Source organism: Artibeus jamaicensis, unplaced genomic scaffold (genome assembly GCF_021234435.1).
Source record: "Artibeus jamaicensis isolate MK-2021 breed Jamaican fruit bat unplaced genomic scaffold, CSHL_Jam_final contig_469, whole genome shotgun sequence".
Classification (NCBI taxonomy): Eukaryota; Metazoa; Chordata; class Mammalia; order Chiroptera; family Phyllostomidae; genus Artibeus; species Artibeus jamaicensis.
This window is the reverse complement of record NW_026521847.1, coordinates 1,673,197-1,685,650: the sequence shown is the minus strand read 5'-3', so window position 1 is coordinate 1,685,650 and position 12,454 is coordinate 1,673,197. Positions and strand designations below refer to the sequence as shown.

The 12,454-nt window shown below is 42.6% G+C and overlaps 1 protein-coding gene across 1 annotated transcript; it reads left to right on the top strand.

Annotated features, from left to right (window-relative positions):
* The first annotated feature begins 354 nt into the window (after nucleotides 1-354).
* MOG (myelin oligodendrocyte glycoprotein) lies at nucleotides 355-11,738 on the top strand. Its single transcript, XM_037167087.2, has 8 exons — nucleotides 355-522; nucleotides 1,758-2,105; nucleotides 8,535-8,648; nucleotides 9,932-9,952; nucleotides 10,284-10,304; nucleotides 10,886-11,002; nucleotides 11,259-11,279; nucleotides 11,664-11,738. The coding sequence occupies exons 1-8, from the start codon at nucleotides 426-428 to the stop codon at nucleotides 11,675-11,677; spliced, it is 753 nt and encodes a 250-aa protein (XP_037022982.1). The 5' UTR covers nucleotides 355-425; the 3' UTR covers nucleotides 11,678-11,738.
* The last annotated feature ends 716 nt before the right edge of the window (nucleotides 11,739-12,454 follow it).

Here is a 12,454-nt window from a genome sequence, read left to right as displayed (position 1 = left end):
GTTCCCTCTCCCTTGGCTAATACTGGGAGGACAGGGGTTGAAGGAGCCTTACACACCACCTGGACAAGTCTGAAATCCAATGAGTCCTGATTCCAAATGGTCAGATCCTGGGAGCCCCTTCAAAGGCTGGGTCACTGGGAGGGAGTAGGGGAGGAAGGCCCGGTACCAGGCAGCCTCTTCTCTGTAGCTCTGAGGGGGTGGGAAGGCAAACCCTGATCATTGCCTAGGTCTGTAGCCCTTTTGTGTAAGTGCTTGGCAAGGATGACGTGGGAGTGTTCCTCTGAGCACAGCTGCAGCATGCCAGGAGGAGGCGAGGCCAGAGCACTGCCCTCCCAGATCCTTCCTCAGGCTTTTTCAGCAGTGGGGAACATGTACCCCGCGGTCTCTGCTTGTCTTGACCCTGCTGCAGGGGGTCTGTGTCCCCAATGAGAGTGGAGATGGCAAGTTTCTTGAGCTCCTTTCTACCCAGCTGCCTCCCCTGCCTCCTCCTCCTCCTCCTCCAGTTGTCTTCTAGTGATGCAGGTAAGGTTGATCTTTATTCCTGCCCTGGGAGTCCCTGAGAACAGAAAGGCTAGTTTTCCTAAACTCACCTCCTTGAATTCATCCTCAAGTTACCATGCAAATTATCTTTTTGAAACATAGATGTGCTGACATTGTTCCCCTCCACAGAAAACTTCCATGGTTACCTATAGCTTTCAGAGCAGAACCCTAATTTAACTTCAGGCTCTCCTTGAACTCATTCTTACCCATCTTTTAGCTTTGATTTCCCACCTACCAAATAGGGATATAATAACAATTTCTTGGAGTTGATGACAGGGTTCAGTGAGATGTGGTAGATAACATGCTTAGCAATGCCTATCTCATAGTAAATTGCAATTGATGTTTCTTGGATTATAATATCTTCTCACATTTGAGAGGTCTGTTCCACATGATCAGGATAATCCACATAATAAGTTTTTGGAGAGGTACCCTGTGCTCATGTGCTGGGGAGAAATAAAAGAAACAGAGGACAGATTCCCAACTTCAGAGAGCCCCTGACAGATGAGGCCCAGTCCCTGCACTCCTCCCCAAGGGAACATTTGCAGGCAAATAGGGAAACTAGCCTCATCTTCTAGTAGCCCTGAATCTGAGACACATTCCATGTCAGATGAGACTGGGAGTGTGTACGGGGTGGGGTCCAGGAGCTGTAGCGAGGGCTGGAGGTACAGAAGAAAAAAAGAAGGAAATGGAGCGACAGCCAGGGTGCAAGGTCCAGTGGAGAATAATTTGGAAATAGGTTGGGAGCAAGGACAGAGGCCTGAGAAGTGGTGGAGAGGCACCAGTGGAAGAATGACAAAAGTAAAACCTCTAGCAGAGAGTAGGGATCAATTTGGCCAAGTCCAAACAGGGAGGCCCATGAAGAATTAAACTGTTAGAAACTAGACCATGGTTCAAAGTGGGACCTAAAGGCTGGGTTGAAGAACAGGGACAGACACAGTTGGCAGAGAGGTAAGCAGCAACTGTCAAGGTGACCACATGCTAGAATGTTCTGTTCAGGGCACTCTTTATAGCTCTATAACTAGAGATCTTTTATTTATATAAATATTCAAGAAGAAATATTAAGCTCTTTTCTTGTTCTAGAATACCATTTAAAATATGTATTCAAATTTAAAAACTGAGTATCTTCTTCTTTTCCTGCTATGAATCAGTCCTTCCCATGACAGGCTTGTCAATGTTCATGCTGATGCTCAGTTTCTTTTCTTTGGTGTCTTGGACAGGACAGTTCAGAGTAATAGGACCAGGGTATCCCATCTGGGCTCTGGTGGGGCATGAAGCGGAATTGCCATGTCAATTATCTCCTGGAAGGAATGCTACAGGCATGGAGGTGGGATGGTACCGGCCCCCCTTCTCTCGGGTGGTTCATCTCTACCGAAATGGCAAGGATCAGGATGGAGATCAAGCACCTGAATATCGGGGCCGGACGGAGTTGCTGAAAGACAGTATTGGTGAGGGGAAAGTGACCCTCAGGATCAGGAATGTAAGGTTCTCAGATGAAGGAGGTTTTACCTGCTTTTTCCGAGATCATTCTTATCAAGAGGAGGCAGCAATGGAATTGAAAGTGGAAGGTAAGTAGTGCCATATATACTACTGGGTATCATTTGTTGGGTGACCAAGACCTCCTTCTGAGATTTTAATCATTCTCTTACTTGATATGAGCTTCTTCAACCCAAACATCTCTCTCCTGGGAGTCAATTTCATAGAAATATGTACATCAGAACAGAAGCATTTATGTACTCACAGATGTATGCTGTTATTATTCAAAATGGAAGAGGACCCCAGGATGAAAGTCAATGACCACAAGTAGGGAAGTGACTGAATAAATGTTCTTATCCATACTGAGAATATTATGCAGCTGTTAAAAAGATTGTTTTAGGTCTATAACAGATGGCATTCCACAAGGTATTGTTGAGTGACAAGAGCAAGCTACAAATATAGGGAACAAAAACAAAACCTTATGTTTGTGGATATGTTATGTATATCTCAGAGAAAAATATGAGGAGAGATCCATAAGAAAGTTAACGTAGTTCACTTTAGGGAAAGAAAGGAGAAGAAAATGGGGTGTGGTCCAATCAAAGATCATAAAAGAAAAGACCATAATTATCTTATGATCGTATTTATCCACACATATAAAATGTATATAAATGTACATTTGTGGGTACATATAAAGAAAAAATCTTTTAAATATTTTAAAGAAACACAAAGAAAAATAGAAAAAAGTGATAAATGGAAGCAACAAAATCCAAAATAATCAATTCCTGATTAGTGTGTGCTATTAGAGGGAAATATGAATAACCTGAATGTTAGTCAAAGTTTGCAAATGGATTTTTTCGCTTTGGAATATGTCCTTGTTTACTTGTTATAAACGAGAGGATTATTCGTGAAGAGTCAAATTGACCAAATCCTATTACAGTGAATTCCAAAGTTGATGTGTTTGTTAGATGAGAAACATTATTGAAAAATATATTCTTGGTAAACATAGTTGAACTGAATAAACAGGTAAAACAAATATCTGAATTATATATATATATATCACCTATAGATTTTACTCCCACTACTCCATTTATCCAGAGTTTCATTTTCAGTATGTTTTGTGTGATGGATGACTTTGCAATTTATTTTTGTTTGTTTGTTTTCTCCCAGGATGGTTAAGTTATGGACAAGGTGAAGTGGGTGAAAGGGGAGTTTTCAAAGTTAATTATTATTTTTTAAAAATTTATTTATTAACTTTAAGAGAGAGAGGAAGATAGAGAAAAAAAAAACATTGATTTGATAATCCACTTGTTTATACATTGACTGGTCAATTCTTGTATGTGTACTGACCTAAGATCAAACCCACAACTTTGGATATTTGTATGAAGCTCTAACCAACTGAACTACCAGCCAGGGTGAAAGTTAATTGCTATCTAATTGAAGGACAAAAATGTTCTGAGGGCCCAAGCCTCAGTTGTTTCCCTTTCTCTCCTTTCCCTCCTCCCCACCTGTGGCAAAACATCAGACAATAGGTCAGTTTTGTATCTCGAAGCTGACTGCTACAGGCTGGGACCAGATGATGGCATTGTATGCAGGATAACAAAGCACTATTTCTAGAGATAGACTGCAGGGATATGAATAGCTTTGTGTGTCACAGAATGTTCTTCATACAGCAATTTTTTCTAGAGGGGAGGAGGGCGTGGATTTTTACCTGCAAAGAAGTATAATACTGAAGACCTCTCTAGTTTGCAGATTTTCCCCCCTCCTGTTCAATAAATTCCTAGTTCAGTAACTGCCCCCCAGGACACCCCCACCCCCAGCACACCAAAAAAAAAAAAAGTAATGTAAAAACTTTACCTCAGGGGAGAAATTTTTCCTTTGGATTGGTTTCCATATTTCAGCTCTTCTCCTCCCATCTCATAGTCTGCATGCCCAAGAGCCTATAAAAAGAGCGTTTCACAAGTAAACAATGGACCACCTAGCCTGGGAAGCCAGAAAACTGAGGCAAATTTAGGACTAAAATGCAATAACTGTACTATTGCAAGTTTCAGATGTCATTACCTCCCCTCCTTCACGAAAGAGTTTTGTTGTCTCTCTGACCTTATTTTTTCTTTTTTTGTGATTTTATTAATAGTTTTCTCTAATCCTTTCTTTAAATTCTTCATTATGAAACTTTAAAACATATACAGAGGTGGAGAAAATAGCAATAATGAGCTTCCCAGTACCCATCACTGCCTGCAGCAGTTATGACCAAAAAATAAATTGTTTTACCTGATCCCTCTTATTACCTACCACCCTCCCCAACTGAATTACTGAGGAAAATCCTAGGCAGCATTATCATTTCATTGCTAAATCCTTAAGTGCGTATCACTCAAATATAAGAATACTTTACTGGGGTGGAGGCAGGTAGGAGAGAGTAAAGGGATGAGTTAAATGGTGACAGGAAGAGCCCTGGCTGGGTAGCTCAACTGGTTGGAATATCCTTCTGATACACCAAGGTTGCGGGATTCAATCTCTGTTCAGGGCACATGCAATAATCAACTGGTGAATACATGAATAAGTGCAACAACAAACTGATATTTCTCTCTCCCTAAAATCAATAAATGACATTAAAAAAATGGCGAGAACCCTAGCTAGGTAGCTCAGTTGGTTGGATCATAGTCTCATTCACCAAAGGGTTGCAGGTTTAATTTTGATCGAGGCACATACCCAGTTTGTGTGTTCGATCCCTGATTAAGACACATGCCTAAGATGCAGGTTTGATCCCTGGTTAGGGCTTGTATGGGAGCTAGCTAATCAATGTTTCTCTCTCACATTGATGTTTCTCTTCCATTCCTCCTTTCTCACTCCCTAAAATCAATGGAAATATCCTTGGGTAAGGATTTTTAAAAAATATTTTATTTATCTTAAAAGAAGAAAGGAAGGAGAGAAATATCAATGTGCCCCCTGCTAGGAACTAGCCTGCAACCCAGGCATGTGCCCTGACTGGGAATCGAACCGCGATTGTGTGGTTCACATGCCCGTGCTCAATCCACTGAGCTATACCAGTCAGGGCCTTGGATAAGGATTTTAAAAAATGATATAAAGTCCGCTAACAACAAATTCTTCAGTCTGACCGGTAAGGTGCGAAACCAGTGTCCGGTGAGGACTTACAAAGGAGGGCTCGGTCGGACCGGCGCGGAATCGGCGCGCCAATCCAGTTACGCGGGTTCCAAACCCAGGATTGGACCTGGTGAGCCGCCGAGCAGCCCACCGGGGGGAGCGACACAGTGGGGAGGCGGTGGCAACGAATTGACTGTGGTTGCCAGGTTGCGCGCGAGTGAGGGAGTAAGCGGTTGGACCAGCCAGCGGCGGCGCGCGGCGGCGGCGGCGGCGAGCGGCGGCGGCGGCGGCGGCGGCCATTTCCCGCTCTGACCACACCCCCACATACAGCGTCACAACCCAGCGACCTGGGACTCCAAGGCGCCGCTTGTCCCACTTAAAGGGCCAGAACAGACCAAAAATGTCGCAGGCAGAACTCAAAGCCCCAGAGATAAATCTAAATGACGAAGAAATAGCAAAACTCTCAGATGCACAGTTTAAAACACTGGTCATCACCTTTCTCACAGATTTGGTGGATTACAGCCACAAATTAGAGAAACATATGGAGGCTAAATTAAGGGAAATGAATGGAATTCCACAGGAATCCCATAGAGATGAAAAGGAAACTGGGACTCAAATCAATGCAAGGGTCCAGAAGAAAGCTAATAATGGACAAGCAGAAAAGAGTCAAGGAGCAAGAATTCAAAGAAATGAGGAGAGTCTTAGGAACCTCCAGGACATCTTTAAACGCTCCAATATCCGAATTATAGGGGTACCAGAAGGGGGAAAGACACAACCACCAGTGGAAAAACTATTTGAACAAATAATAAAAGAAAATTTCCCCAATCTGGCAAAGGAAATAGACTTCCAAGAAATCCAAGAAGCCCAGAGAGTACCAAAAAAGTTGGACTCAAGAAGAAACACACCAAGGCATATTATAATTACATTAGCCAAAATTAAAATGAAGGAAAGAATCCTGGAAGCAGCAAGAGCTAAGGGGACAGTCACCTACAAAGGAGTCCCCATCAGGCTGTCAGCAGATTTCTCAAAAGAGACCTTACAGGCAAGAAGGGGCTGGAAAGAAATATTCCAAGTCATGAAATCTAAAAACCTACAACCAAGATTGCTCTACCCAGCAAAACTTTCATTTAGAACGGAAGGACAGATAAGGTGCTTCTCAGATAAGACCAAATTCAAGGAGTTCATCATCACCAAGCCCTTATTATATGAAATGTTAAAGGGACTTATCTAAGAAAAAGAAGATAAAGAAACATGAACAGTGAAAGGACAACAAACCCACAGTTATTAACAACCACACCTAAAACGAAAGCAAACTAAAAGGACAGCTAGAGCAGGAGTGGAAACAGAAATGAAGATCTCAAGGAGGGTTAGCAACAGGGGAATGGGAGGAGGAGAGGGGGGGAGAAGGTACAGAAAACAGGTAGCATAGACAGTAGATAGAAAATAGATGGGGGGGCAAGAATAGTTTGGGAAATATAGAACCTAAAGGACTTGAGACACATGGACATAAACTAAAGGGGGGTAATGGTGGGGTTGGGGGGGCAGGGTGGAGGGAAATGGAGGGGGGAATAGAACAACTGTAACAGCATAATCAATTCAAAAAAATAAATAAATTTAATTAATAAAAAAAATATAACCACTTAAAACATACATACATACATACATACATACATACAGAAGGAGACTTGACTTGGTACAATGCAATATGTAGACCATGGGAAACACCACAGGGAAAACACCAACTGTGGACCTTGTTTGAATTCAACTCAAACCAATTATAAAAATATAAAATGTAAAAATACTTGTGAAACAATCAGAAAAATTTGAACACAGACTGGATATTCATGATATTAAGAAATTTTTGTTAATGAAAAAAAATGTGGTAATAGTGTTGTGGTTATAATTTTTAACATATTCTTTTCTCTGCTTTACCCTTTTTTAAAACAATTTATTGGGATGACATTGGTTAATAAAATTATACAGGTTTCAAGTGTGCAACACCATAGCACATTATCTGTATTGGGCACATTCAGTGCGGTATGGCCATAGACAAAAAAGTTGTGCAAAAAAAGAACTAATAATGTATATGCTTGCTAACTATGCCATTACAGGTAACTTCAGATAACAACTTGAAAATAGACTTTGCTGCATTTTCTTCTATGCTTGTATTTATATTTAAGAAAACTACCTGACCCATTTATTATTTCTTAAATGAGCTTTTCTTATTATTGATTTTAGAGGAGAAGACAAAAAAGAGAAAAAAACCATTGATTTGTTAGTTGTTTCTTGTGTTTCCTGATCAGAGATCAAACCCACAACCTTGTTGTATCCAGACAATGCTCTAACCAACTCAGCTACCTGGCCAGAGCCCTCCTGACCCTTTTAATGTTGCTTGCTGTGATTTAATTCTTAACTTTGATGGCAGTATTTTATCCAGCCCCCTAGAGAGCAAGATGAGAAAGTCTGGACTGCAGCATGGCACATTTAGACTAGACAGACAGAGCTGGGGGCACTGCTGAGCAGACTCTAGAATGGGAAGAAGGTAGGGACTGGAGGTCTGAACCGTCTCTCTCATTACCCATCCCACTCCACATATGCTCAGTTACTAAATTCTGTGGATCTTCCTTTCTCAAAAGCTCCAGAAAAGAGGTTCTTAACCCTTGTGTGTACCTTGTACCCTTTTGGCAGACTGTGATGATGGACCCTTCACAGTAGGATGTCTTAAATATGTAAAATAAAACACATTTGTACTAAAATAGCTACCAAAATATTAAAATATCAAGATATGAGATGGCTCTGATAATTAGTGCAATTTCAAAGTGATGATGAACATAGGTGATATTTTGAGATTTCTATAACTCAATGTGCTATGAAAATATTTCTGGTTCTTGTTCATATTATTGTAGTATGTTGTTTATAATTGAAAGAAACACTTAATTTCAGATTAAATGTTACTAAAAGTTTTTTTTCTTCTTTAAGTTCACAGACCCCTTGACTTCCTCCCCCTTCACCACTGCCCTAGTTCAGGCTTCTGTTTTTACTGTTACTATTACCACGCCCTCTTTCCTGACTTCCCTGGGGCATCCCCTCCTTCTGTACTCAGTAACCAGGTCTTATCACTCCTCAGCTTGGAATGTCAGTGTACTCCCTTAGCCTTAACAATTAGCTGCAAGTCCCTTAGCTTGTTCTCAAAACTCTCCAAGACTAGCCCAATATGAAACTTTGAATGCTGTTGTTCTAACCTCCAGCCCTTCTTAGAAACCCTCTTTTCCTTCAGGACTAAGCCCAGGTATCAATTCTGTGCCATCTTCTTTGAATCTTGGTGATATTCCTTTATTCAACTTGATTTATCTCACTGTGGGCACTGTACTGGGGTGGGGGGGGTAGGCATGCAGCACTGGGCCATGCACTTCTGCTTTCAGATCCCTTCTACTGGATCAGTCCTGGAGTGCTGGTTGCCATGGCAGTCCTTCCTGCGTTACTCCTACAGCTGGCCGCAGGCCTGCTCTTCCTCTGCCTGCAGCGTAGACTGAGAGGTACAGGCTGGTGGGGACAGCTTGGGGCCCATCCCTGAAATGAGCTGGCCTCTTAGAGCTTGATCAGCTAACATTTATTTTTAATGACTTCTTGGTTTCGAATTCCATGACAGGTTTTACACAGTACAGAATGCTTTTGTGTAAAAATAGGACCTTGCATCTGCCTAGGAGGTAGGGTGACATATAATAGCACCATTTCACAGAGAAGGCAACTGAGGCCTGGAGTGGTTCCCTGATTTACTCAACCTGACAGCTTGTAAGTAGCAGAGCTCAGGCCTAAGCCCCATCTTCTGGCCCTAGCACCATGTGGAGCATATTCACATACCTGGGGGAGTAAGCTTCAGAGTCAGACAGGTCTAGGCTATTAGGGGGTTAAATAAAAATACTGAGTAAAAATCCTTACCACATACTAGGTATTCACCAGTTCCTCCTTTTTCATTCACTAAAAACTCTGTGTTTAGCTCTCAATGAAGGCTCCTCTTATGTGCCCAAAGCTTCCATTCTGGCCTTATCCCCCACCCCCACCCCACCCCTTTGGCTTTGAAATGTTCTCAAAGCCAAAGCGCGCCAGGACCCTGAATTCTTCTTGCCCCTCCCACTCCTAAGAGGATGAAGCAGCAAGGAGGGCTTGAAGTGAGGGGGAGAGGGGACATTGGTGGCATCAAAAATAGGGGCTCTTTTCTTCCCTTGAATTCATCCCACATAAAGAAGGCCTTCATTCCACGTGCTGAGCAGAAAGAACCTGATCAATGAATTATGCAGCCTGGGTTTGAATCCCAGCTCAGTTGTCCCACCAAGTACAAGTCACATCCTCCCTCCTAAATGGTAAGGGAGGATTAAAGGGGACAATGTTATGTAAAGTGCCTAGAAAAGAGCCAGTCAAACGTAGCTGTTCAACTAAATGTTTAGTTCCTCACTTCCTTGTTCAAATGGGAAGTGGCTTTACATTTACAAAGTGACACTCCAGCAGGGTGAAGTGGCAATGAAAACTGAGAAAAACCAAGAAAAGGAGCAAAGAGGGGTGGGGAAGATAATAAAACCTTGTTGATTTGCCGCTTTGCTCTCCACCTAAGGTTCTCCACATTCCTTATCCCAGTATTTAATCCAAACAATAAATAGCTAGGAAAACAACCTGAACTCATGGCTCCAAATCCGGTGCTCTTTCCATCCAAAGGGTGCTCCTGAGCTAGGCAGAGCTTGCACAAAGGCCCAGGGCACTGGGTATGTGAGGGCCCAACTTGTGCCAGAGCAAGAACTAAAAATGTTGCCTTTTTCTATTTTAGGAAAACTTCAAGCAGAGATAGGTGAGTTCCAGGCATTTTCCCTCCTCAATCCCTCCCTTTTGGTTTTGGGGATGACAAAAATGGTCATTTTCTTGGAACACTTTTGCCTCTGTCCCAATACTATGAGTTTCCTTCAGGCAGGAAATTTACTATTTTAAAATACCAAAGCAACTCAGAATGGTAGAAAATTTCAATTATCTTCCCTGCTGAGCCAGGATAGACAAAATCCTAGTTTGCCTCCTATTACATAGTGCCAGCTAGAAACAATTTTAAGTGATTTAAAAAACAAAGACTCAGGAAAAAGTATCACTTTTGAATGCCTTCTAAATCTCTTTCCATTTGTTCCTTTCAGAGAATCTTCACAGGACTTTTGGTAAGTGCTGGGGTACCTGGTCCTCCCAGGTCAGCTATTTCACTGGTTCCAGTCACCTGGGGAAGTAAAGATCCCTGGTTCCCGGTTGGTCTTCTCCCACTCTTTTTCTCTGAATTAAGTCACCTGCATCTAGGATAATGGTAAATATGTATACCACACTTGTGTTCCAGTGTACTAACCACTTCACCTGTTAATTCACTCTATAGGGATTACAATTGTGTACACAATTTCTCTTCTCAGGAAATACAAAGGGGAGATAAACAGATCCTTTGAACAAATACTTGATGTTTAGTTGGGGATGATACATATACATGAATTAACTGGATAACAAAGTAGAGGTATATAACCAACTGAACTCTTATGGTGGTGTTATTCGTACAGAAAGAACTGTACATGATTAATCAGGGAAGGCTTCTCGGAGGAAAAGTGAGGACACCAAGCCCCACTAGAATGTTGTTCAAGTTGATAAACATGAAAAATTTTGAGATTTATGTGTCTCAAGAAACCCAGTACATTATGGAGAGGGGTGTGCGGGGCATAGGAGAGTGGTTAATCCTGTTTGTTTTCGGTGGACAATTCAGATCCCCACTTTCTGAGGGTGCCCTGCTGGAAGATAACCCTGTTTGTAATCGTGCCAGTTCTTGGACCCCTGGCTGCCTTGATCATCTGCTACAACTGGCTACATCGAAGACTAGCAGGTGCAGTGGTGGGGTGATAAACAGGACCACTGAACTGTGGGGGATCGAGTCGGTCCAGAATGGGAAATGGAAAGATGAACCAGGGCTCTAGATGCAGGGATTTCCTTCCTTTGTCCCCAGGGCCAACTGCAGGCTTCTCAGAGAATCCAGTCTGTTGGTAAAAAGGGAAGGGTGGGTCCTTGTGGATCTGAACAGGGAGGGTGTAGAGAAGGAGCTAGTCATCTTCCACCAGTCACCTATTTCTCTTTGTTTTCAGGGCAATTTCTTGAAGAACTAAGTAAGTTTTCTCCTCCTTCCTATTAAGCTGAACAACAACAAACACACATACACAGAAAAGCAGCAAGAGAGAGAGGGCTATTGAGGGTTACAAATCCCAGAGGAAAGGAGGGGCTGGGCTGCATGGGTGGAAGGGGGACTCCTGTGAGGTAGGAGCCACCTCTGCCAGCCTTACAGGTGGCAGGCATGGAAGCTGGGGGCACTGCCATCTTCAGTGCCCCTGGGCGAAAATTTCACTCCTTGGGCCAGCTGCCCTACACCTTGGCTCCAAGATCACCCATTGAGACAGACAAGAGACAGGATGATCCCAGAGGATTTTTCCTTGGTTTAATGGTTTTATTATAGAAACTACTAACAGATTTTTCAAGTTATTTTCTCCTTCTAGGAAACCCCTTCTGAGTGATTTTGCATCTTGGCAAAAGTGGAGAAAAGCCTGGCTGGTCCAAAGATTGATCTTTGAGGATGTTGCACTTGCACTTCCAGGAATGCTCTAAATTCCAAATAGGGTTTTGTTCTTTCTCAACATTTTTTTTTTTTTAGATAAACACTGATCTGTTGTTCCACCTTATTTATGCACCCATGGGTTCCTCTTTTGTCATCTACCTTTTCCCAGCTGCTTTCTCTCCCCATTTTTTTTTTTCTACCTGCATCTTTCCAACTCCTCTGTCTTCCATCTGGAAGTCAGACAGATGCTTTTCATCGGCGGACACCTGTGTTGGAGAATAATGCACAGGAGGGTCTCTGACACTTCCTCTGTGGAAATACAGCATGCCAACTTTGCAAATGGTGGTTGTTACTTCCAAGACCTCAGCCCCAGAGGGCTGAGTAGAGGGTAGAAGAAAAGGAACATGATGAGCCCAAAACATCAAAGAGCTGTGTAAGCTGCAGAGTGAGGACATAGGGAGAAATCCACAGGCACTGGCCAGAGCTTCATCTTGTCCCTGAAGCCCAGAGGAGCTGGAACAAAGAACACAACCTGGGCTACCCACCTGCTTTAGAAGGCTTCCCTTTTACTCCCACAACTTGTACAGATAAGTCCTTCAGATCTCCCTTCTCTCACCCTTTTCCTCCCATTTTCATACCTACCAGGGTACCCAGTTTTATTCAACAATGACTGCTTGATCTTTTTTGAGACACAAATAAAAAAGCAAGGTGCTAATGTACATGTTTCCATGT

Bases quoted from the DNA above. Each gene is read 5' to 3' on its own strand.
- MOG (XM_037167087.2), top strand. From the start codon at position 426: ATGAGAGTGGAGATGGCAAGTTTCTTGAGCTCCTTTCTACCCAGCTGC. The intron at 523-1,757 runs GTAAGGTTGATC...TGTCTTGGACAG, and splicing joins GTTGTCTTCTAGTGATGCAG to GACAGTTCAGAGTAATAGGA. The intron at 8,649-9,931 runs GTACAGGCTGGT...TTTCTATTTTAG, and splicing joins CCTGCAGCGTAGACTGAGAG to GAAAACTTCAAGCAGAGATA.